This window comes from Crocodylus siamensis, chromosome 2 (genome assembly GCF_052110815.1).
Source record: "Crocodylus siamensis isolate JL-2025a chromosome 2, ASM5211081v1, whole genome shotgun sequence".
Classification (NCBI taxonomy): Eukaryota; Metazoa; Chordata; order Crocodylia; family Crocodylidae; genus Crocodylus; species Crocodylus siamensis.
Window position 1 is genome coordinate 276035462 of NC_143396.1, and position 23865 is coordinate 276059326.

At 50.7% G+C, this 23865-nt stretch overlaps 1 protein-coding gene across 4 annotated transcripts in view; it reads left to right on the top strand.

Moving 5' to 3' along the window:
• Positions 1–351: 351 nt before the first annotated feature.
• Positions 352–23865, top strand: part of TNFAIP2 (TNF alpha induced protein 2) — a 49922-nt gene continuing 26408 nt past the window's right edge. Inside the window, exons 1-2 of one of the 4 annotated variants that reach the window (XM_090034086.1) lie at positions 352–442; positions 12657–14589. In XM_090034086.1, the coding sequence (XP_089890212.1) occupies positions 14421–14589 (169 nt within the window). In that variant the 5' untranslated portion in view covers positions 352–442; positions 12657–14420. Of the gene's footprint in view, positions 443–12656; positions 14590–16094; positions 16280–23865 lie in introns of those variants that run through there. The other 3 variants (XM_090034087.1, XM_090034090.1, XM_090034089.1) reach the window with 3 other exon arrangements.

Here is a 23865-nt window from a genome sequence, read left to right on the forward strand (position 1 = left end):
AGTAGCATCCTTGGCACACTCCAGGGATTTGAGTGGACCTCTATGTATAGGTAACTGTGGTGTGAACAGGGCTGTCCTAGTGGGGACACACTGGTGCCAAGGTGCAAAGAAGCCCACTGATTTTAGCAAGGATCTGTGCAAAACACAAGGTGAAAGTGCAGAGGGTGAGTGTAACAGGGAACCCTAGCCCTGTTACCAGGGAGCAGAGTGACCCCTTTAAATCCATAACCTTTCGGGTGTGGCCAGCCGGTCCAGCAGGGGTTAAGGATCAAGCCACACCAGCTGGTCAGGTGACAGGAAGGAGAAAGCCAGAACCATGTAAACCTCAAGCGGAAAGGGCCAAGGAGGCAGCAGAGAGGGAGACTCCTGATGACTATGGAGCAGCTGCAGCAGCCTCCTTGGGAAGAATACGCCACGCTGTGAGGCAGAAGCACAATCACATGTAAGTGGGCACTTTGCTTCTCTTCTTTTATTTTCCTTATATGGCCATAGGGGCCTATGGTTGATGTTTAATGTTAAATGCCATTGGTTTGTGGCTGAGGCTGTAGGGGAGGAGGAGGCCTCATTAGTGCTGAGGATGCTGTGATAGAGAGCTCAAGAAGCTCTCCTGCACTATGGGTGCAACACTAGGGCCAAGAGCCCAGAGTTGCTTGAAGGGAAGATAGAAGCCTTGGAGCCAGGTCCTAGAGGGTGGACTTAGGTGAACGGCCCTAAATTCAGAAAGAGGGGCAAAGCCAGAAGGGGCTGAGGCCTCAACAGCCTGGTGCCACAGGGGCACAGTGTAGGAGGGCCAGTAGATCTGGTGTTGTGGCAAATAAAGGGGGGAAAGCTGATCCCCAGGGGAGGAAAATTCAGCAAGATTTGGGGCACACTCACCAGTCTATTCAAAAAAAAAATGCAGCCGAAAACGGCACCCTATCACAGTGAGTTGTAGAATCAGGGACTAGACCATGTATTCTTGAAGCTACTTTGATGCCTACCTCTTAATGAAGTCAGTAAGAGCTGGGTAGTTAAGTATCTGCTAATAGTGAGTCTAGTACAGCAAGGATTAACAGGCAACCGGGGCCAGAAACCCACATGTGGTCTCCTGATGGACATGTTTTACCTGTGGAAGCCATTTGGCTAGGGAGCTGTGGTCCTCATATCTGGTTCAACTTCTGCATTCACTCAAGTTGCTGTTCCAAGTTCCTTCCAGATTCTAGTTACTTCTCTGATTTCTGGCTTCTGCCCTTGGCTTGTCTTCTGGTTTTCTGACTTTGGTTCTGAAACGAGGCAGGTTCAGACTTCCTGATTCTTGTTCCTAGCCTCAGCACTAAACACAGGGCCAGATCACCCAGGCCCTGGTCATTCAGCTGGATTAGCTCAACGGAAAACTGGGTGCTCAGGGAAGATTGAATCTACGCCTGCAATGGCTGAAGCTCTGCAGTACTTGTAAATGCAGGTCCATGCCTGTCTGGCACATTACAGCCCTGCTCAGTCTGTCTGCCCAACTGAATTAGGAGCTGAAGGCTGAAACTAACGTAAGTTTAGTAGTGATGCCAGAGACTCCAAGGATTGCTCCATCAGAGCCAGTTGCAGTGTCACTAATGTATGCCCCAACCAAACCAACCTGGGCATGGTCATGTTAGCCAAGATGCACAGGGGAACTAACTCCTCGGGAACAGTATCTTCAGGTATAAGGGTGTGTACAGAATTTACTTTTTTCCACTATTTAAAGGGCTTTATTGCTATGACTTAGCAAAAGTGCACAGCTTTACAGCACTTTAAAAATGAGTACAGCACTTTAAATTAACCCTCATTAAATGAGGTATTACATTTGAAGTGCTGTATTTTACAGCACTTTAGCAACCTACAGCGCTTTAAATAACTTTTGTATACTGGTCAAATTTCTGGCAATTCCACTGGTATCTCATGGGCTTTGCAAGCTTGGCTAGTGTGCCATGGTACCACCAGTGAAGATGGGTGGGGGGGTGAAAGGGACACGCCACAAGTGAAAGGGACACGCACACACACCCTGAGGCTGTGTGTGGCTGAGGGGGCAAACATTTGGACATGCTGTGTGTGGGGGACAGACACACACACATACACACACATATACCCCTGAGACCCTGCTTGGTTGGGGACCAGATACTTGGAGCTGGGCTGTCAGCCTGGGTGAGAGCTCCTGCCTAGCTTGTGGCAGAAGCTGAGTGACAGCCTCTCATCCCAGCTCCACTTTTTCCACTGCTCCGCTGCTGTCCACAGTCTCCTGCAGCCCCAGGACACTGCAGAAGTGCACCCACCTCCTAGCCCGGAAAGTGCAGGGAGGCTCAGAGCCCCCCTGCTCTCCCAAGCACTGCACTTCTGTCATGTTTAAGAGTATTGTAACTTTGTAGGGCTATAAAAAGTGCTCTGAATTATAGCACTGTACACCATGCATGGAGCATTTCTGTAAACACCCTAAGGTTTTAAATAAGTCACATGGCTCCTTTTTGATGATCCCAGATGTGAATGAAGAGCTGAAGCTGGGTTACAAACCCTGAGGCTGGCCCTGAGCCCTGTCATACATTACACTCCAAAATATTGGCTCTATGTATCCAACCCCACCTGTCATGAGGCCACCCAGTGCTTCCATTCCCAGCAAAGCCTGGAGGAGGACACGAAGGGTAAGCTAATCCTGATCAAGTCCTCCACAGAACTGAATGTGCTCAGCCACCTCTTCTTTAACTTTAAATTCCCTATGAGCCAATGGCTTCATCTATGTGCCTGCCCAAAACTGACCTAGTCTGGAGCAATTATCTAGGCCTAAGCCCTGCATGAAGCAAATAGGGCATGAAAGTGAATTATTTAGGTATTCAGATTACCCAAGGGAGAAATGCCTTACAAAATAATAAGCTTGCAATAAACTGCAAAGCCAACTCAAGAGTCAGTTCCAACCCCACACCATCTTAATTAGATTACATCCCTATTTAAGAGACCCCTTTAGACAAGCAGCTACTTTTCCAGCAGGCACTCAATGCTGGTGCTTCCTTTTGCATTGACAGGTCTTCTGTGCATCATCCTGCAGACAGCAGTGCTTCCAGCTGAACGCGGAAACCTGGCATGCAAGCCCTGGCTGCTTAGCTGAGCCCCTGCAAAGTGAAAGCCCCATCCACTAGACCTTCACATTAATACCAAACCCAGCAAAAACTTCCAGCTAACCCCACACTCCATAAACTCCTCCTGACCTTTTGGCCCAAAGACACAAAAACAGTCAGTATGATCTGTGGAAGGATCTACCACCATAAATTCACCAGGGCACTCCTTTCATGTCCTTGTCTGATCCCACTCCAGCCAAGCCACAGGGCACTGACAGAAGTGATGTTTTGTCGCATGATCAGCCACCTGAAAGTGGTCTGTAGCCATGCCCTGACAGCAGCGTACAGCTACAGAGTGTTTTAAAAGTGCCTGATCATCATGCGACAAATTAACCCTCATTACATGAGGATTCAGATGTAGGTGCTCCAAAGCAGAGCACCTTCAGTAACTTCTGTCAGTGCACGCTGAGGCAGCCTAGCCCTGCCCCCCAGTACTGTCTTCAGGATGAGAGTGGGGAAAGGAAGGGGAGGGAGCTCGGTTTGGGTTATGCTGTTTTCAGGGTGAAAGGGAGATGCGGGGCTCCAATCCACTCACTCTTCTCTCCATCACAGTCTGGGTAAACCCCAGACTGAGCTCCCTCGCTTCCCCACCCCCCACCAAAGAGCACCAGAGCTCTGGGGAGAGGGAAGTGAGGGTGGAGACAGGACAGGACTAGGGGAGAGGCTGCAAACCTGCAGCCAGCTCCAAAGTGGAGCTCACCCCCCTGACCCAACAGGGAACATCTGCTGCATTGGGGTGATTGCTGTAACTCATGGCAGTTCCTGTGAAATGCCACAAGTTACAGTGGGGAGTTGCACACCTGTCAGCAACTTCTCACTGACAGGTGTGGAACAAGGGAAACACAGAGGCTGGAAACAAAGGAAGTATCTTCTCTAACAAATCAGAGAGTAACAACTAACTCAGCACCTATAAGGAATGCAGGGTATAGTAGCTATGGTCAAGATGCCTCATATCACTGCATCTAAGTCAAGTTAAGGCCAGCAACAGGATTCAAATGAAAGAAGTTGGTCATGCCCAAGAGGAGATGAGTATCAAGTACTTACCTTTCCTTTTGAAGCTGACAAGTCATGATCAGGGATCTAGGTTTTCTGTTCTCCATGGAAAAATGCAATAAAATCTGGATTTTCTCCTTTAAAGGAGGAAAACACAGGAAATGGTGGGTTTCCTCTTGCAGGCTGGCAGAGTTCAACTACGTTCAGGTCCGACCCTGCTCTGCCTCCACCGTCCTGCCGCTTCGGGTCCGATTCCGCTCCCCACCCTCCCCACACTGTATCAGTCCAGCCCTGCTCCACCCCTGCTGCTTTGGTCCGTCCCTGCTCCACTCACCCTCCGCCCCACCGCTTCGGTCTGGTCCTGCTTCCCCCCGGCCCCCCACTGCTTTGGGTCCAGCCCCGCTCCACCTCCCCCATGCCACTTCCGTCCTCCCCCCACACTCGTTTCAGTCCAGTGCTGGTCCCCCCCTCCCCCCCCCACTTCAGGTCCAGCCCCACTCTTCCCCTGTCGCCGCTTCGGGTCTGGCCCCACTCCTCCCTGCTGCTTTGGTTCTGGCCTTGTTCCCCCCGGGGCCGCTTTGGGTCTGGCCCACCTGACACACTGGGTCTGCCTGGCCTGCGTCCGCCCGCCTCTCTGCTCTCCTCCCTGCCCACCACCTCCCCCTCCTGCCAGCTGTTCTGGGGGGCATCCAGGCTGGGCAGTGGGGGGCACCGTCATTGTGATTCTCCCCTTCGTACTCAGGCAGGGAGGAGCAGGGGGAAGCCACGCTGCTCAGGCAGCCAGGCCATGTTTGCCACTGCCAAACTTCCCCAGCAGTGGCGCAGACTTGGGCCCTGGCAGCCCGGGCTGCCCAGCCAATCGCTGCCTGCCCTCTCAGGAGTCCTGTCATTATTTATCTTCCCCAAACAAGCTGTTTTCCTGGCTCTACAAATGACTCAGCCCTGCTGTGGCAGAGACAGTAGCTGCTCACGCTCTGGATTAAATCAGTAAGGGACAAGACACGTCATAGTTATTCCACTCCACAGTAATTACTGTAAGCCTCCTTTAAAGAAATAAGAAGTGTAATCTCAATGATAAGCCTGTTACTGTTGTTGCCATCACAGTCAGTTGCTGCCCAGATTGTCTCAGGCTTTAATCCACAGGTTTGGTTCAAATCCTAGTCTGCATACCACAAAAATTGCAGCAGAAACCAGGCTGAACATCCTTCAAACTGCTTCTTTCCTGATCAGACATTAAAAATCTTCCAAGGAGACAAGGCTTCCTGCTTTGTTAACCCTGTCCTTCCCCAGGGATCAAAACTGCATCACTCCTGTGGACAATATACCCTCTGCGTGATGTCCTGGCCATGTGAGCCAGGTTTTCGCAGCTGCTAATTGATGCCAGACATTTTTCCCATGTAACAGGTATATGCAAAGGAAAAAGAGGCTCTGGGACTAAATTAACTCTTCCTATCTTCTTATGGGAAAGCTGGGTGACTGCCTTGCAGCTATGAATGCCGCGTGCCCCCGGAGGCTGGGGGGCACGGCAAGCTCCCGGCGGCGGCAGTGGTGGTGCTGTAGGCTGTGGGAGCACAGTGGCAGCAAGTGGGGACCTCCCGCAGACAGCCGCGGCACTGGCAGCAGTGGGGGGGAGGGGTGATGAGCCCTGACCAGAGCTTGCAGCTCTTTCTCTCCCAGTTTTTCTAGTTCAACCTGCTTTTGAAACTGTTCAGACTCCAGCTACGGGTCTGCCTGTAAGTGACTTTCCAATCCAGTCCATCCTGTTTACACTCCGTTGTTAAGTTGTTTCCAGATCAGATTTTAAGATCTCTGAAACCATGTAGAGGCACCATATCTAGGATATACTTGCGGGGAGAGCTGTTTATTCTAATTTTCTACAGACTGCACTAAAATGTTTTGGCATGCCAGGATTTATTCAAGAACCGCTGGAGCTCTACTCAAATTAGCTCACGGAAAATCCCAATGAGGAAATGCAGTTAGTCCTGTTGGCAGTCCAGACAGTTAAGCCACTAAAAGACCCCACTGAATCAGTGTACTGAATGAATAGAGTCCAGTCAGAAAACCTTTATTCTTTGTATAACTGACTCATTGACACATCCTTAGAGATGACAATTCTCTGGTTTTTCCTAAGAGAAATTTCACTATTTGCCTACAACATTTAAATGTTATTTGCATCAGTCCTTTCCTACACAATAATAGCAAACAAAAAGGTGTTCAGTTCCAAAAGTACATGGTGAGGTTATCTATTTTTTTCTCCCTAAGAAAGCAGAATTAAGTGATTCATTCTTTTACACAATGAATGTAAATCTTACTCATTTGAGAAAATGTAATATTGTGCCTATTAGAACAAAAATATCTGGACTCTGTAAGAAATCCTGACTTTGGCTCTGTGTGTAGATGTGATGAGTGAAGTTCAGGGAGTTCGGTGTTCAGAGGCAGGTATAAAGCCTGGTTAAAGTATACTGAGGTTTACCTAGAGCCTGCCAAATCAAGCTGTCCTGTAAGCTTTCCAGAATTTCTTTCTCTCTGGGCCACATTGGCTGCTCATAGAAATTGGTGCTGCCCCACTAAAGTCAATTCACACCAGCACAGGGAATGACTCAGAGAGAAGACCCCATGGGTTCAGCTAATCTATATCTTGTCTAGATCATTTGTCCAGGAAAGCAATCCAAGCACCAGTGTAGTCAGAGGTATGTCTGTCTACATTGGCTGGTGACCAGGGTCTCAGTCGCTGGAACTCTTCTAGAGCAGTATTTCGCAACCCGAAAGTGTGTCACAAGAATACATGAAAGGGTTGCAAACAAACTTTAAAAATTTATTCTCCTTTAAAAGAGAAAACGTGGGAAACTTAGTGACTGGCAGTGGAAGGAGGTGAAGGCAGCCTGGCCTGTTACTCCTTGCACTGTCAGCATGGCTGGCGTAGGGGTCCCAGTGGCAGCAATGATTCTTGCTGCCCTGTTCCACCCTCCCACACCGGATCCTGCCCACTGGGCTGCGGAGGTGGCTCCTGCTTATGCTGGTCCGGCCAGGTAGCAGTCCCATGCCTGCTGCAGGTGCACAAATCGGGGGGGGGCGTGGAATGTGCCTCCCCCTGCCCCACATGCCCCCCCCATGCCCCATATACCAACCCCCTGCCCCCACACTGGGGGCTGAGGCCTGGGGTCAGGGGGCAATGGGTTGGGAGTGAGGCGCACCATCAGGGCAGGGGGGTAGGGGGCTGTGGGTTGGGTGTGAGGGTCACAGGCCGGGCCAGGGGGCTGTTTTCATAGAATCATAGACCTCAGGAGACCATCTAGTTCAACCCCATGCTCAAAGCAGAAACATCCCCAACTAGATCATCCCGGTCAAGGCTTTGTCTAACTGGGTCTTACAAACCTCCAAGGATGGAGATTTCACAGCCTCTCTGGGTAACCTGTTCCAATGCTTTGCTACCTTCCTATGAGTGGGTTTTTCCTAACAGCTAACCTAAATTTTCCTTACTACAACTTGAACCCATCGCTCCTTGTTCCGTCATCTGCCACCACTGAGGACAGTCTAACCCCATCTTCTTTGGAACTCCCCTTCAGGGAGTTGAAGGCTGTGTCACAGGGTCACGCAGGTGCCCTGTTCCTATGAAGGAATAAGGGCTGCTGAAGCTCCCTGAGATAGCGCAGGTGGTGGTTGCCGGAGCAACCAGGCTGGTCACATGGCCAGAAGGGGGTGGGGCCGGGCCTTTATAAACAGCCCAGGCCAGAGCCTTAGTCAGCAGTTTTCTTTGGGCAGTCTGAGGTGCAGGAGCTCTGCAGGAGGGTTGGGCTGATTGTTGCAGCCTGACCACCCAAGTGGCTACAGCATGGTGAGGGTGGAGAGGACCCTGACTGGGAGGCCTCTGCGAGAGAGCCAGGTGGGCTTAGATCTTATGTTATAGCCAGGAGGCTTATTGTTGTGTTTCAGCTGTTTGGCTTATGGTTCTGTTTAGTTACTGTTAGACCAGAGGACTGGGAGAGGCTGTAGGGGATGGAGGAGGCCTCATTTAGGAGTGCCCCAGTAGAGTGGGGGTGCTCCCAGTGCTGCAGTGTGATGCTGCATTGCAGGGTGTACTACCCCAGCCCTGGGGAAGGGCACAGTGCCAGTAAGGGCACTGTAGTTGGGGTAAGACCCCAGCCCTGAGAGCCATGCCTGGCCCCCAAAATCCTCTTTGCCTAAGGCCACCTGCTCCCCACTGCAAGGAGCACCAGTGAAAAGCCCGAGGGGCTTGTGTTAGGCTCCAAGGGGAGAGCCACATGAGGAGAAGCCTAGGGTGGGTGCTACTAAAGAGGGGAGCCCCATGAGGGGGCGTGTACTTGAGGGGAGCCCCACGAGGGGGCGCGTACTTGAGCCTAAATTGGATACAGATTGGGGGTACAAACCAAGATGGGCTAGGTAAGGCTTAGGCCACTGGCCCTGTGGGGAAGAATACTGTTAGTAAGCCCAGTAGGGCTAATCGGTTGTAAGGGGCACCGGTTGTATGACAAGCCCAGGGACGCCAGGGAAGGGGTGTTGGTTGCGTGCCAGGCCCAAGGGTGCTGGGCAAGGCGCAGGTAGCAATTGGACCTGATAACATCCGGAAGACCTGTGAGGCTTGGGGTGTGCTAAAGGGGAGGTAGGAGGCACGCATTGCCCATAAGGCTGGGGTGCACTGAGTCGCCTCATATGGAACGGGGGATAGTTCAGCATAACACTGCGTATTAGGGGTTCAAAGGCAGCCTCCCTTCTAGAACCATATAACAACAAGATGTGGCAGGTGAGATAAGAAGGTGCTGGATTGCCTGACGGACATGGTGGGGGCGCTAGTGGGATGATGGCCACTCCTAGGCCCCACTCTGTGACAGGCTGCTATTAAGTCCCCTCTCGGTCTCCTCTTCTCTAGACTAAATAAGCCCAGTTCCTTCAGCCTCTCCTCAGAAATCACGTCCCCCAGCCCCTGAACCATTTTTGTTGCCCTCCACTGGACTCTCTCCAACTTGTCCACATCCTTTCTTTATTGGGGGGGCAAACTGAACACAGTACTCCAGATGTGGGCTCACCAGTGCTGAATAGAGGAAAATAATCACTTTGCTTCATCTGCTGGTAACACGCCTACTGATGCATCCCAATATGCCATTAGCCTTCTTGGCAACAAGGGCACACTGTTGCCTCATTCAGTTTAAAGTCCACTGTAACTCCCAGGTCCCTATCTACAGAGCTGCTACCCAGCCAGTCAACCCCCAGCCTGTACCAGTGCATGGGATTGTTCCTTCCTAAGTGCAGGACTCTGCACTTGTCCTTGCGGAACCTCATGAGACTTTTTATCCCAATCCTCATAGTTTCATAGTTCTTAGGGTCAGAAGGGACCTGAGCAGATCATCAAGTCCAACTCCCTGCCATGGGCAGGAATGAATGCTGGGATCAAATGACCCCAGCAAGGTGATTATCTAGCCTCCTTTAGAAGACCCCCAAGGTAGGAGCAAGCACCACTTCCCCACTTCCCTTGGAAGTTGGTTCCAGATCCTAGCTGCCCTGACTGTGAAGTAGTGCCTCCTGATGTCTAGCCTGAAGCTGTCAATCAACTTGTGGCCATTATTCCTAGTTACTCCAGTTAGTGCTGGGGGGGGGAGGGGAAGGGCCTCTCCCATTTCCTGCAGGTCCCCCCTGGTAAGTTTATAGATGGCCACTAGATCCCCTCTCAGCCTTCTCTTGTGGAGGCTGAACAGGTTCAGGTCCCATAGCCTCTCCTCATAGGGCCTGCCCTGCTGCCTCAGTCACGTGAGTGGCCCTCCTCTGGACCCTCTCCATGTTGTCCACATCCTTCTTGCAGTGTGGTGCCCAGAACTGGATGCAGTACTCCAGCTGCAGCCAGACCAGTGCCACATAGAGGGGGAGGATCACCTCCTTGGACCCGCTCATGATGCATCTGTGGATGCATGACAAGGTGCGGTTAGCTTTATTGACTGTGTCCTCACATTGGTGGCCCATGTTCATCTTGGAATCAATAATGACTCCAAGATCACTTTCTGCCTCTGCACTGATGAGAAGGGAGTTCCCCAGCCTGTAGGTCTGCTACTGGTTCCTTCTCCCTAGGTGCAGTACTCTGCACTTGTCAGTACTGAATCCCATTCTATTCTCATCTGCCCACCCCTGTAACCTGTCCAGATCTAGTTGTAGCCTGTTCCTCCCTTCTAGCATGCCCACCTCTCTCCACATCTTGGTGTCATCCATGAATTTGAACAAGGTGCTTTTCACCCCCTCATCCAAGTTGCTGATAAAGATGTTGAACGGTGCAGGCCTGAGGACTGAGCCTTAGGGGACTTTTGCAAGCCAGCTGGGCACTATGAGTGTATCAATTTTATCACAGGCCAACTGGGCTGTTAGGTTCAGTTTCAGATTGAGGAGGCAAAGTTGGGAGTGAAGTAAAGGCAAATTTATTATAGCTTAGACACACAACAGTTAACAGAAAGATAAATGTGATAAGCAGATAATGCAGTATTAAAGAGCTAATAGTAAATAATAACAACAGATAGATAGATCAATTCTGTCGCAGGCCAACTGGGCACTGTGAGGATATTAGCCACTGGGCTGTTCAAAACAACAGATAAACAGACATGGGTTGGCAGCTTATCGATACTCCCTCAATGCCAGGAATGCATCAGGTGATTCCATTGAAGTCAGGTGTCCCCAATCGACGCTGTCAGAGGGATTACCAGGGAAGGTCCTTTGATAAGGATCTGATCCTCACTCACACCGGGAGTCTGGGCGTGGAACAGAAATGACTGTTCTGTTCCCTCCTTCCTGCTGGTCACCTGATGTATGCGGTTTTTATACCTAGTTGTATGTTAACCTGTTGCCTTTAGAACCACTTACAATCTTGCTCTATAGCTGTTACCCTATGGGACTGGAAGGTGTTAAAAATTATCATAAAAGGTTACTACCTAGACTCAGGTTTATCTAATAAGCAAATTACAATGTAGCACCTTTAGGTTTGAAATTGACATTGCTCTGCCTAAGCCCCAACCCCTTTTAGGTTTTCTTTGAATATGCTTTCCTGGAATGTGTTGGGTGTGCCCGCCTGCCACGACTTTGATTCTTTGGTTCAGTGACTTCTCTGACGTGCGCACGTCCAAAAATGAGACTTCTGGTCACACAGGGTCCGAAGTAATTGAGGGCTCCTTCCACCCCTACACCCTCGCCCGGGCCTCCACGGATGTCCGACACTCGCGTGTCAATGTTGCCGTCCAAGTCTCCCCTCTGTTGGGAAGCAATGCCTCAAACAACAAAACAAAATAGTAAACAGTGGACCGAACCCACTGTTCCTGACTGGAGCAGCAGACTCCAAGCTCCCGAGTCTGCTTTCAGAAGAGTCTGCCTTTGCCACTCCGCGGTCTCCTTTTTTCCCCCATGGAAGGGAGCTTCCTGCCCCCCTGGGGCCTTTTCCCTCCTGGACTCCTCAGTCCCATGGTGCGGACACGATGCTGCCTGGTTCAGTTGCCCTCATCCCAGGGTTTCCCACCGAGCAGTCCCGGCCGGGGCCAGATGCTCCCAGCCCTCCTGGTTCCCCTGTTAGCTTCAGGGCTTACCGCCCCGTATTGTCCCATCTCTCTGGGCCTTACCCTTGCTCCAGAACATGCGGGCTCAGCACGTGCATCCGCCGCTCCGGACTTCCGCCGGCGGTCATCTCCCGTCCCGGCTCTTCCGGTTCCACCTTCCCTCTCCTCCATTCCGGCATGGCATTTATGCCAACTGGCCCCGTTGCATACCTGTAACCAGTAAAAAAGCACCCTGCCCTCTGGGGCAGTGGGCGGGTTGTTACTGCGGGGTTTCCCACCCCACAAGTCTCGGGGATTCCCAGCGCCTCTGCTCTCGCACAGTTGCCCCGAGTATAATCTCTCCTGCTGGTCCCTCACAGATGTGCTCCTGGATAACTTTCGCAAAGAGCTTCCCCAGGACCGAGTTAAGACTAATGGGCCTATAGTTATCTGGGTCCTCCTTCCTCCCTTTTTTTGAAAATGGGGACCACGTTGGCCTTTTTTGCAGTCCCGTGGCACCTGGCCAGAGTACCACGAGTGCTCCTAAAGCCGTGCCAGGGGTCCTGCAATGACCCCTGCCAATTCCCTCAGCACCTTGGGGTGGAGAGCATCTGGACCTGATGATTTAAACAGGTCCAGCCCCACCAGAAGTTCCCTAACCCAGTCTTCTTGACCCTAGGCCTGGCTGTGCCTCTCCTGAGTCTGTCCAGTATCCCAGTGGGGGAGATGTCCTGGTCCCTGCTCAGAAACATGGAGGCAAATAATTTGTTAAAGAGGTCAGCTTTATCGTCTGCTGCAACCACCAGATTGCCAAACATCCTGCAAAGGCCCCACATTACTCAGTGCCTTCTTTTTACTCCCTATGTATTTAAAAAAGGACTTCTTGTCATCTTTGATCCTGGTCACTAGTCCTCTACTTTGTCCAGGTCACTTTGAATCCTAGCCCTGCCTTCCAGCATATCTACTACTCCCTCAGCTTGGATTCATATGTAAACTTGCTGATTGTGCTCTCTGTGCCATCTTTCAGGTCACTGATGAAGATATTGAACAAAACCAGCCCTGGGACTGACCCCTGGAGCACTCCACTTGATACCAGCTGCCAACTAGACATCAAGCCATTGACTGCTACCCTCCGAGTTGGATGATCCAGCCAGTTTTCTATCCATCTTACAATCCATTCATCCAACCCATACTTCCTTAGCTTGCCTGTAAGAGTGTCATGGGAGCCCATAACAAAAGTCCTTGCTGAAGCCAAGGTCTCCCCACATCCACAGAGACGAATAATTTTCTAAACTTCCTGGGTGAGGACTGGCCACTGATGTGTACAAAAAAGGTTGAGAACCACTGTTCTAGAGTACCAATCACTGCAGCATCCAGGGGTATTCTTACACATGGTCTGGGGGTGATGGGGGAGGGTGGCACTTTAATCAGAGAGGCTCTGAGAGTGGTTCCAACTAAAGCACTACAGCACTTCAAAACGGCAGCAAGGGTGCTTGAACTAAAGCTTGTTGGACAAGCTTTAGTTCAAGTACGCCCACCGTCATTTAAGTGCAGGGATGCTGATACACAAGATGCAGGAGGCTGCTGGAGCACAGTAATTGCCATGCTCCAGAAGACTCGATTCATTGAGTCTGTTCTGATGCTCTGAATTAACAAGTGTGGGAGAAGCCCCCACGCTTGTGTACAGACTTCTGCTTGGAAAAACAACAGCAGTGACAACCAGTGTCCTAATACAGTACAACTGGGGGATGAGCTCCAGCTTGAAACCAAAAATAAGAGCCCTCTAAAAATTTTTAACTTAAGAAAATAAATAGAAGACTCTGTGTGGATCTGTACCAGTGCAAAGGGTTTGGCCCAGCACCATCTCAAGGTCCTTTCCAGTTCTGCAATTTCCCAGTTCCCATTGTCTATGCAAATCTAGACAGGGATTCCCCTGAACTGTTTGAAAAGCCTTAGGTGGGAGGCGGGAAGTAGCAGTTTGGGAGGTGATAGTTATGACCAAATCAGCCTTTTCATGCATTCTTGCTCCATCCACCCTTGTTGCCAAGCACTGGCCTCTCTGAAATTCTCCTTTCAGGACTGCAGCCTGTACGACCTCAGGAATTAGCTTCTGTAAGTGAAAATGATGTGACACAAACAAATGCAGCAGCAGCTGGTCAAGGGAGAGCACGGAAGAGACGGCTGACGGGATAGCGCAAAGAACAGTTGTGGTCTTTCTCCCACTTCTTTCACAAAGTGCATCTTCATCAGTCATGTTGCCTTACCAGTGGTGCCTGGCCTGAGTATTGGAGCTGGACGACACTCCTGTGGGCGAGGGCACAGCCATCAATCCTCTCCCCTGTTCTGCCAAGCTTGGTGTAGGCTGACTGAAGCCCTACGAATAGGAAGTCCGGGCTGGCCCTGAGCATGGCACCTTCGCCTTCCCTAGCGCCATCCCCCCGCTTCTCTGAGTGCACCAGGCTGGGCGCAGGGGGAGTCCAACTCCCAGAGGTGCCGTCCAGCTCCTGCTGACTGCACCCACAGCGGGGCATGAAACAGCCGGGGAGGGGAAGGGAGCTGTGGCCCCGCTTCCCCCAATGGCAAGAGGCACCCGGGGAGGGAGCCAAGCGGCAAATGTTTCCCCGCATGCCCCGGACACCTTCCTGCCTGGGTTATGCGGGGACGGGAAGGTCTGCCCCGGGGGCGCGGCCCGGCTCCCTGCCGCTCGCAGCCGCCGCTCAAGGGGCAGGGGCGCCTACTATGACGTCAGAAGGCAACTGCCCAACGCGCCGATCGGAAAGTAGTTGCCTTTATGACGCCACGCGGACTTGCGGCCAATCAAGCCGGCGCGGTGCGGGCGCGGAAGCCGGGGGCTTGCCCCGGCCCCGCCCCGCCCCGCCAGCTCCTATATCCCCGGCCGCGGCGCCCGTGGGGCACCCGGCGGCGGCGGCGGCGGAGCTGGAGCTGGAGCGCGGCGCGCGGTAAGTCAGCCGGAGGATGCGGCAGGGAGCGAAGGGCAGGAGCGGGCGTCCAAGAGGCTGGACCCGATGATCTTCCAAGGCCCCTCCTGGCCTTGCAATCTGTGAATTCAAGCCAGACCCGCGGCTCCTGCTGCAAGAGACCCAGCCAGCGAGGACCGCTGGCAGCCCTGGTCTGGCACCGGGAGGTAGCTGGAGCCCGGCAAGATAGAGCCCCAATCCCCCCCAAATTTAAAAGCTTCAATAGGCAGACAAGGTTCTTTGGGTAGATGTGATATATTACACTGGCTAAATAATTGGGAAAACTCTTCTTTGCAAGTTTTCCAGCGCAAATGCTCACCCTTCAAGCATAGGGTGACTCTGTTTAGTTGGTCTAATTAAAAATGTCACTTTTACCCAAAGAAGCTTGTCTGCCTGTGTCCTTAAACCAATGCAGCTACACCCAACAGCGGTGAAGGCTGTAATAATGGAGAAACAGCCCCCTGCCCTCCCTTCTTCCCCTGGGCTCTGCTGGCAGCACCAAAAGCACCAGCCCCTTGCCTGGGTCTGGAGAGAGAGCAGGCAGGCTTTGCTGCTCAGCTTCCAGGACACAAGCTGACACCAAGTGGAGAAGGGAGACCCCTCAACCCCCACAGTGGCCATGAGGGCTGTAAGAGAAGGGTGTGTTCAGCTCCAGAGCTAAATCCCTATACTTGTTTCAATTATTTATTGATCTCAAGGGCTTCTCCCTGATGCTCTTGTGATTAGAGTTCATGGCTGGCAATCAAGTCTGGGTCCTTCCCCAGAGAGATGAGCATGGGACTGTGTCAGCTGTGGCCTGCTCCCATGGGAGTCTTGGTTTGTTTTGAAACCTGGTCCTTAGATGCTGTACACCTCCATTTCCACTGAGCGGGGCTAACAACTTCCCTGCGTTCTTGGCATGTTGAATAAGGCGAGGTTGGCAGCAGTACCCTGTTGGTATCAGTCTGGGGGATCCCTGGAGAAGGATGCTATTCTAACCCTGTATTGCACTTCCCTTTCCTTAATCTTTGTCTGCTCGTGAGGTCCTTGCATGTTTCTAGCTACAACATTGGAGGCAGCATAAATCCAGAAAGTTGTGTGGGTGGGGAGGAAATAAACTGATTGACTTCTTGAACGTAGAGTGCAAGATGCAGAAATGTAATTTGTTTAAAGGTCAGTGCGTTGTCCCAGCTCTTGGGGCTAAATTGTTCTAAAGAACACGCAATGCATCTCCCACAGCAGCGGACCTGGTTCAGCTCAGAGCAGAGTTTGGCCCTAGGAAAACTTCAGTGTTGAAATGCAACCCTGCATTCTAGCAGCTCATGTCTATGGCCACGATGGCAAGAGGATTAATAGCATGAAGTGACACCTAGTTGCAATGTAGTCTCCAAGAGACAGTTGGCAGCAGCAGGCACGTTCCATGTCAATAGACTGTAATGTTGGTAATATGCTTCTCTTCACTTTTTTCTTTTCCCTCGTCCATGATGGCCGTTAGTGAGGATTTTCCCAACAAGGTGAAGTGACTCAAGCCCTGGGCAGACAAAGGACAAACTTTATTTCACTTAGTGGATGGCAAAGGCACTGCTTGAGACTAATTCTGGGCAGGTAGACTGCTCCCCTTGCATGGGGCAAGTCTGAGAGTCTCCGGAGGGCAACCCTATTCCTAATGCCCAGGGAACAGAATCACTCCCATGTAAGTGCAGTAACTTGGAGGTAATTTAACAGTGGTGTTAGATGTTACCCTTCGCACAAGTTAAATGCATTTAATATACAAGCATCCATGCGTCACAGTGTGAAAACTAGTTCCAAAGGGTGCTGTGTTCATCTAAAAAGTTGCACCTCTTTGGGCAAGCAGTGTCTTCAGTTGGTACCAGGCAATTAACGTCAGTTTGCTTCATGATCAGGGTGGGGGGAACCAGATGAAGCTTTGTGGGCCTCGGCCTCCTTACCACACTGTCTAAACCCAGTAATTCCTGGCACCTTGACTGAAATGCAGGGATGGCCTTGACTTGCAAATGCAAGATGGTGTAAGCAGGTTTAGAATGGAATAATTCTTTCAAGCCACTGTTTGAAAGTGTGTGTGTGTGGGGGGGAGGAATTGAGGTGACCGCCCTAGGCCCTGTGCTTTGGGGGGCCCTGTGGAGCTGGGTGGAGCAGTGGCTCCACATGCAGCTGCTCACTACCCGCCTTCCCCCTCTGCTGATGCCACTAATGGCGGTGGCAGCTTCTTTGGGTCCAGAAACTGTGGGATTGGAGTGGGAGTGGGACCCCGCGTGGGCTGATTTGCCCTGGGCCCTGTGCTCTGCTTGAGTCTGCTTTGTCTCCAGTGTAATCAATTCTTCTACTGACTTAAATAAAACATAGAAAAGTAGGGCTGGAAGGGACCTTCAACCAGCAAGTGTTTGGGGGAGAGCCCAACCAGACTCCTGTGCTGTGCCAGGGTGATGACCAGTCCCCACACTGCAGCCAGAGCCTTAGTCTGGCACCCTTGCAATCCTGAGGCTGAGACCTGAAAAGAGAATCAGCTGATTTCTTTGGATCACCGCTGTGGGACTGGGGGCTAGTGTAAACTCCGGTGAGGTAGTACACTCTATATTTAGATTACAGGAAGCATCAATGTGACTGCTCAGAACTTGCCAAGTCATAACTTGCTTACTACAATCTAAATAGAAAATGTGCTAACCCATAATAAAGCCCTTCAGTGCGTTTTATCAATTGTTGGGTGAAACAGAATATTGCCCAAGTGTTTCAACTAGTGTAAGCAACATAATACCGGGGTAAAAAAAAAAAAAAAAAAAAGGACAGATACCTCAGTTCAGGGGTCTGCAGTAACTTTGCTCAATCAGGTGGATTACTTGAAGCGGAGTTAAAACTGTACTTGTGTCATCTATAGCAGTTTAGGTTTGGTCTGTCCATGGTGATCCTAAGTAGCAGCTTGCAAAAGGCAAGCAGCTACTTTGCTCCCCTGCTGTATGCGCTGCCCTGGGACACATGCACACTTCTGTTCCTGGTCTCAGAGACATTCTCATAGGAGATGGGAAACAGATGTAGATCACCCCAGGGTAGGGGTGCTTAAGACCTTAAAGTAAAATTTTACAAGGGCTTAAATGCCTGAGGGTAACTCCTATCTTCAAAAATGACTTGAGTATTTAGGAACTCAAATCTCGTTGACTTGCCATGAGATGCTGTGTAGACATCCCTGCACAGACACTGGCACCCACAAGTTAAGGCTTGGTTGCTGCATGGGTAAGTGTATCCTGTGCTAGCTCAAGTCTAGCTAGCACAGGTAATGTGATCCCCTGGGCTCCTGGTTTTCACTGTTTAAAAATGGCAAACTCTCAAATTAACCTCTTCCCCCACCCCCTATCTGTGTCTTTCTGTGATTTAGAATGAAACCTGCTATATACATAAGTATCACTTGAAGACAAAATGTTATTGATATATTTATAATTTTTAAGCAATTTTTTGGAAGCCTGACAGTGCCTCGATCACTATAATAAAATAAACTCCAAGTAACTAAATTTTGGCATTTGATTTGGGGGTTTTTAGTCATGGAAAATTAAAGCTCCCCCTGCCCTCTTTGGTCACCAGGATGCAGGTCCAGCTGTGGCTGTCCTCCCTTCCCCCACTTCTTTGTGGTGCTGAGCAGCCCTGATATGTTGGTGCCCTGCCCACGCCATTGCCCCTCACTCCCCACCCACTGCCCCCCCAGTCCTACTGGAGGGGGCCCCCAGCTGCCAGGGCTACAAGGCCAGGGGCCCAGGTCTGCAGCCCCCTGGCCCACGCAGCAGCGCCCAAGCCCCAGCTGCCATCCACAGGAGGTAGTGGAGCAGAGCCTGACTTCTCCTAACCTGCGGGTGGCACAACCCTGGGGGGCAGCGGTAGGCTGCCTGCTGCAGGCTTAGGGGTCCCTACTCTGCTGACCTCCTCCTGGGGCCTCCACAGCCCACTGGGCAAGACTCGGTGCAACAGGGCAGAGTAGGGCCAGGCAGGGAAACTTGATGGCACCGCTGCAAGCCCTGTGCCTCCATGGCAAGGTACCCACTGCTGCCAGGCAGGTAGGGGTCACCTCACCATGGTGGTACAGGACTTGTAGCAGCAGCATTGAGCTTCCCTGCCCCTTCTGCTCTGCCACGCCAGGTCTTGCCTGCTAGGCTACGGAGGTCCCAGGGGAAGGGCAGAGCCCTGAGCCCGTAGCAGGCAGTCCATCTCCACCCCACGCACAAATCTGGGGGGCACATGCCCATGCTGCTTTGGGAGTGTGCGCAGCGGTGGGGAGCCATCCCGCTCCCTGCCCAGGCCCCTACGGCCACACATTCCAGCCCCAGGCCCCATGCACTGTCTCAGCTGGGCAGTAGCTCCAGCCCTGCCCAACTCCCTCACTATGGGGACCTCAATTCCTCCCCCTCCCCCCCAACTTACCTGCGGAGCTGCTCTCTAGACTGCATGGTGGCCATGTGCACGTGTGAGTGTGCACATGCACATAGTGCCCCCGCCTGAGCGCCCTCCTCCTGCTGCCCCCAGCCTGCAAAGAGAAACCCATTGTTTCCCATGTCTTTCTCCTTTTGAGAGAGAAAAATCCATGTTGTACCATGTTTTTCCATGGTGAACAGAAAACCTGGATCCTTGGTGATCGCTGAAGACCTAACAGCACAAGTGCAGTGTGTACAAACCTGCCTGGGGCTCCTGATCTAACTTGATCAGAGCTTGTATAAAGATACCTACCCAAGCTACAACTATACCCTTAATTATTGCACAGACATACCCTTATGGACAAGCTTCAGAGACTTGGGCATTCTGGAACTTAAGTCCAGCTTCTTAAGTCACTTTTGAAAATGGGATTTAGCAACTTCTGAAAATGTGACCTACTAGCTCCAAACTTGCAGCAAGATGAGTATATAAGCATATACAAGGGTGGATCCAGAAGGGGTGCAGTAGCATGGTTGCAGCCCCACTTCCGGACCATGCGACAGGAACAGCAGCTGGGGACTTTTTTAAAGTCCCTTCTCCCCACTTCTCCCTCCGTGGTCAGTGACATCCTCTCCCCTTCCATTCTTCCCTCCCCCTCTGCCTGGTGCTGCTGTTTCTGGTTGCTCTAGGGGTAGGGGGAACTCCAGATCCACTTCTGTCCCACTCCAGCCAGGCTGTGTGGGGGAAATGAACTCAGCTGGAGCCACAGCAGCAGGGGCCTGGTTTCTCTTCCCTGCCCTGTCCTCCTGGGTGTTTTCTGCCAGCCTTGGAGCAGGTACAAGGAGGAGGAACTCTCTCACCTGTCATCGCCATTGCTATCCCCAGCTGAACCTGGCTCCCTGCACAGCCCAGCCCAGCCATAGTGGGGCAGGAACAACTCTGCAACTCCCCCCCACCTCACCCCCAGGTCAGCTGGGGACAGCAATACCAGGCAGGGTAGGGGTAAAATAGGAGGGGAGGGGATATGCTGCTGTGCAAAGAGGAGCTGCTGAGTACTGGAGGGTGGGGGCAGGATTCTTACTTAATTCTAAGACTTAAAAATCTGTCCCCACTGATGCTGCTCCCATGGTCTATTCTGCCTGTCCTTTTTGGATGGGGAAGGGTGTGGAGGGCCAGGTGGCAGAGAAGAATTAGAAGTGGAGGACACCCTATGCCCACCCCCTCCCCTCTTCCAACAAGATCTGCCTATAAGTATACAGAACCCTGCACCTGTGGATTCGCACTGAACCCGGCTGGAAGACTTGTATTGGAGAGCTTGAAGGCCTGCAGAATTGGGGCCTAAAGTACATGAAGGAAAGTGAAATTACTGGTACACGGGCACAAGGAAGCGAGCTGAAAGAGTTGCAGTCATTCCCCCCTGCCCAAATCCTTAGCACTAGATTTGTTCCACCATGAGTAGGGTCAGTGTCTAAATGACAGTCAGTTATCCCTGACGTTTCGGCAGATGCACATGCAGGCATCCAGAGTTTTTTTTCTTTTGACTTTCCCTTGTGGGATCACATATGCGAAAGACCCAACATAAGTTGATCTCTTGTCACTGTAGATGTTATCTAGCACTCGGATTAATACACTTCAGGTAAGTGGGCAACAAGGGGATTGTCTCTCTAAATCCAGGGTGAATAGGTAAAGTGGGGTTGCATGGACACACTCAGTTTACTAATAGTTTATTTTAGCTTGATTAAATAAGATGAGTAGAAACATGTTTACGGTAGGACAAAATAAGACCCTACATACAGCTTTTTGCAATAGTTGCACTAGTCTAAACTGTTTTTATACCAGTATAGTTAAACTTTCTCATGTAGATGAAAGTTAATATTGTAGATTGAAACCACCAACACTAATATAAACACTTTCATGATGTAAATTGTATCTGCAATAGGGGGTTGTGCCAATTCAGTTAGTTTAACTAAGAAAATCAAATAAACCCAATAATTCCTGGCACCTTGACTAAGACGCAGGGATGGCATTGACATGCAAATACAAAATAGTATAAGCAGGTTTAGAATGGAATAATTCTTTCAAGCCACTGTTTCTTTCCAGTGCAATCAATTGTTCTACTGACTTAAGAAAATCATAGAAAAGTAGGCCTGGTAGGGACCTTCATTGGCCATCTAGTCCAACCCCCCATCAATGAAAAAACTAAATCTAGATTAGACCTTGGGGAAATTACTGCATTTCCACATTGCCATCATGAGATCAATTCTATAGTGTCACAACTGGAAGAAAGAGGTGTATATACAGCCAACTCAGCTAAGTTACAGGTCCCTGCACCAGAGTGGGTTAAAGATGAATGAAGCCATTAAAAACACAAAACACTGAGAAATTCTTGAGAATACTGGCAGGATCTGAGTGGGAAACAGAAGAGGGGGAAAAGCCAGCAAAACTTCTGAGGACACTAATTACTGTGGCAGAAGGCCACCTCCTGTTTTTCCCCAAAAACTCTGCTCTGTGACAGTTTGGTTAGGATGGCCCCAGCAGAAGATACATAACTTAACCTATCTCTTTAGGTAACCTGAGTTGGATACATTCCTGGGCGGGGGGGAACCGGCTTCCTCTGCCTACATGACTGGCATCACATACCTGGGTGAGGGGCTTGGGCTCCCTGGGAAGCTAGAGACTGTCAGTCTGCCCAGCAACTAGTGATGCATTTCAAATTGGTTGGCTGACAGCCAACAGGTGCTGGCCTCCACTGGACCAGGTAAATGAGGTCAGACGAGCTATATAACTTAAGGACTGCCCGGGGTGGGGGGGGCATGAGGAAGACTCAGAGAGAAAAGAGTTGGACCATCTGAAACTTTCTCTCTCTCAAAACTCATGATCAAGGAACTGCCTGCCTCCAGAGGGAATCTCCACCTGCCTCTGGATGATACTTGTAAGCTACCTGAGATCTAGCTAGATGTATAGCTTGCAGTAACTCTGACGCATGATCAAAGGCTACCCAGCCCTGCTAGTTTGCTCTATGGGATTTCTCCGATATGGCTGTACCCTATTCCAACACTACCCCTTGTAACCAATAAAATTCTCCTTTGTACCTAGTGTGGGAGACTTATTGGATGTGGGTCTAGATTATGCCTTGAGGTCCCCTTGGTTTGGCTGACTAAGGGAGACCTCTACTTGTGCTTCTGACATAGGGAAGCACCCCCAAGTGTTTGAAGTGAGTCAAGTACCCTTGAGGGCTACTAGGCCTGTGTTACCCAGGGGATGCAAAGCCAGAATCAAGCCCAGCCCCGGGTGGTGGCAGTTTTTACCCCAGGCTAGCAGGTGTAACCCAGGAAGGGGGTCAGCCAGATGTGAGGTGCCCCCAGGGAGGCACTCAGAGTCTGGAAGGTGGTTGGGTGCAGTGAGGTGGGTGGCTCAATGCAGGAGCACCTCCTGCTGTCCCGCCACAATTACCACACTTATTTTTCTGCATTCTGGCCCTTTTTCTTGTTTGCAGGGTCAGCCAAAATAAACACATGCTGTATAGCAGTATTTAAGGAAGCAGTCATCAAGGCTGACTACTACCCTGATAGCTGCTTGCTCTGGGAAGAAAAGTGATGAATGGGGAGTCCATATTCTCATATTCTACCAGCCCAGACCTGGTTGAAACATTTCCTTTGCTCCAGCCCACCATATCTAATTTATCACCAAACCCCTTGGGTACAGTACTGGATGTGGTGGGGAACGTGAAGCTACTTACGCAACCCCTTCGGGGGATGAGGGATGATCGTTTGGCTATTTGCCTCGGCACCCAATACCTGCCAGTAGCAAGAGCCAGCTTTATCGTGTTGTTACTTGATTTGGGTTCTGCATGCACTCGGCTCCAATTCTGGCTACCAGTTAACTCTGCCTGTTGTGTAAAAAATAATCAGTTATAAATTGGGACCTACTAAAATTGCAATTTTGCAGATTTCGTAGAAATTGCAACCAATCAGTGGCAAGGAGTGGGGCCACCGGGGCCCCTTGGCCAGAGGCGTGGGAGGGCCTACCACAATCTTCCCATGAAAATGGCAGCCGGACCCAGCACCTCCTTGAGTTGGAAAAACCCCTAGTCATAAATGCTTCCCACTCAGGGTGTGGTCACCATGGAAATGATGCCACTTTTAATTATATAAACTGTATCCATCTTGCAGGCTCATAGAGGAAGTTGGGTCTCAACTGCTAATTACTGGAGTGAGAAGCAGCTTGCTTCATTTCTGAGAAATGATTTGGCACTTAGTAGGAGGCTACATTAACCTCACTCATATGCAGTGTTTTTTCATCAGTGGTTCTCCAAGCGCTTCTTTGAGAGAAGGGGAAAAAAGGCACGAGGAGGAGGGAGAGGGGCACACCAAATGACTTGCCCCACGATCACCCAGTGACACGGTGGTAGTTGGGCATAGACCCCGCTTCTCCTGAGTCTTGGTCCAGTGCTCTGTCTAGTAAGCCAAGCTGCACTGGGTTTTTTAATGTTTTGCTGGACATCAGGAGTACTGTATTGAGTACTCTCTTTTTTAACAGTCTCTGCTTTTAGATTTTGAATTTATTCCAATTTTATTCTTAACTGTTAGCTCCTAGAACTTGCACTTACCTTCAGTATTCAAAAGAATTTCTCAAGCTTTCTGGTTTAGGGGAAGGAAAAGGGTTTTTTTTGTTGTTGTTAAATCAAGTTCCAAAAATGTCCCATATATTTCTAAGTAAGCATCTTTTTGCCTTCTTCACCAGTTTGCCTTTGCTAACACCGTGTTGCTAGTCCTCCAGTTCCCAGCATTTTCAAGGACAGATGCTATCCAGCTTATTGTTATAAAAACAAGCAAAATCCATTTTACAAATCTTGATCCATCATAGCAA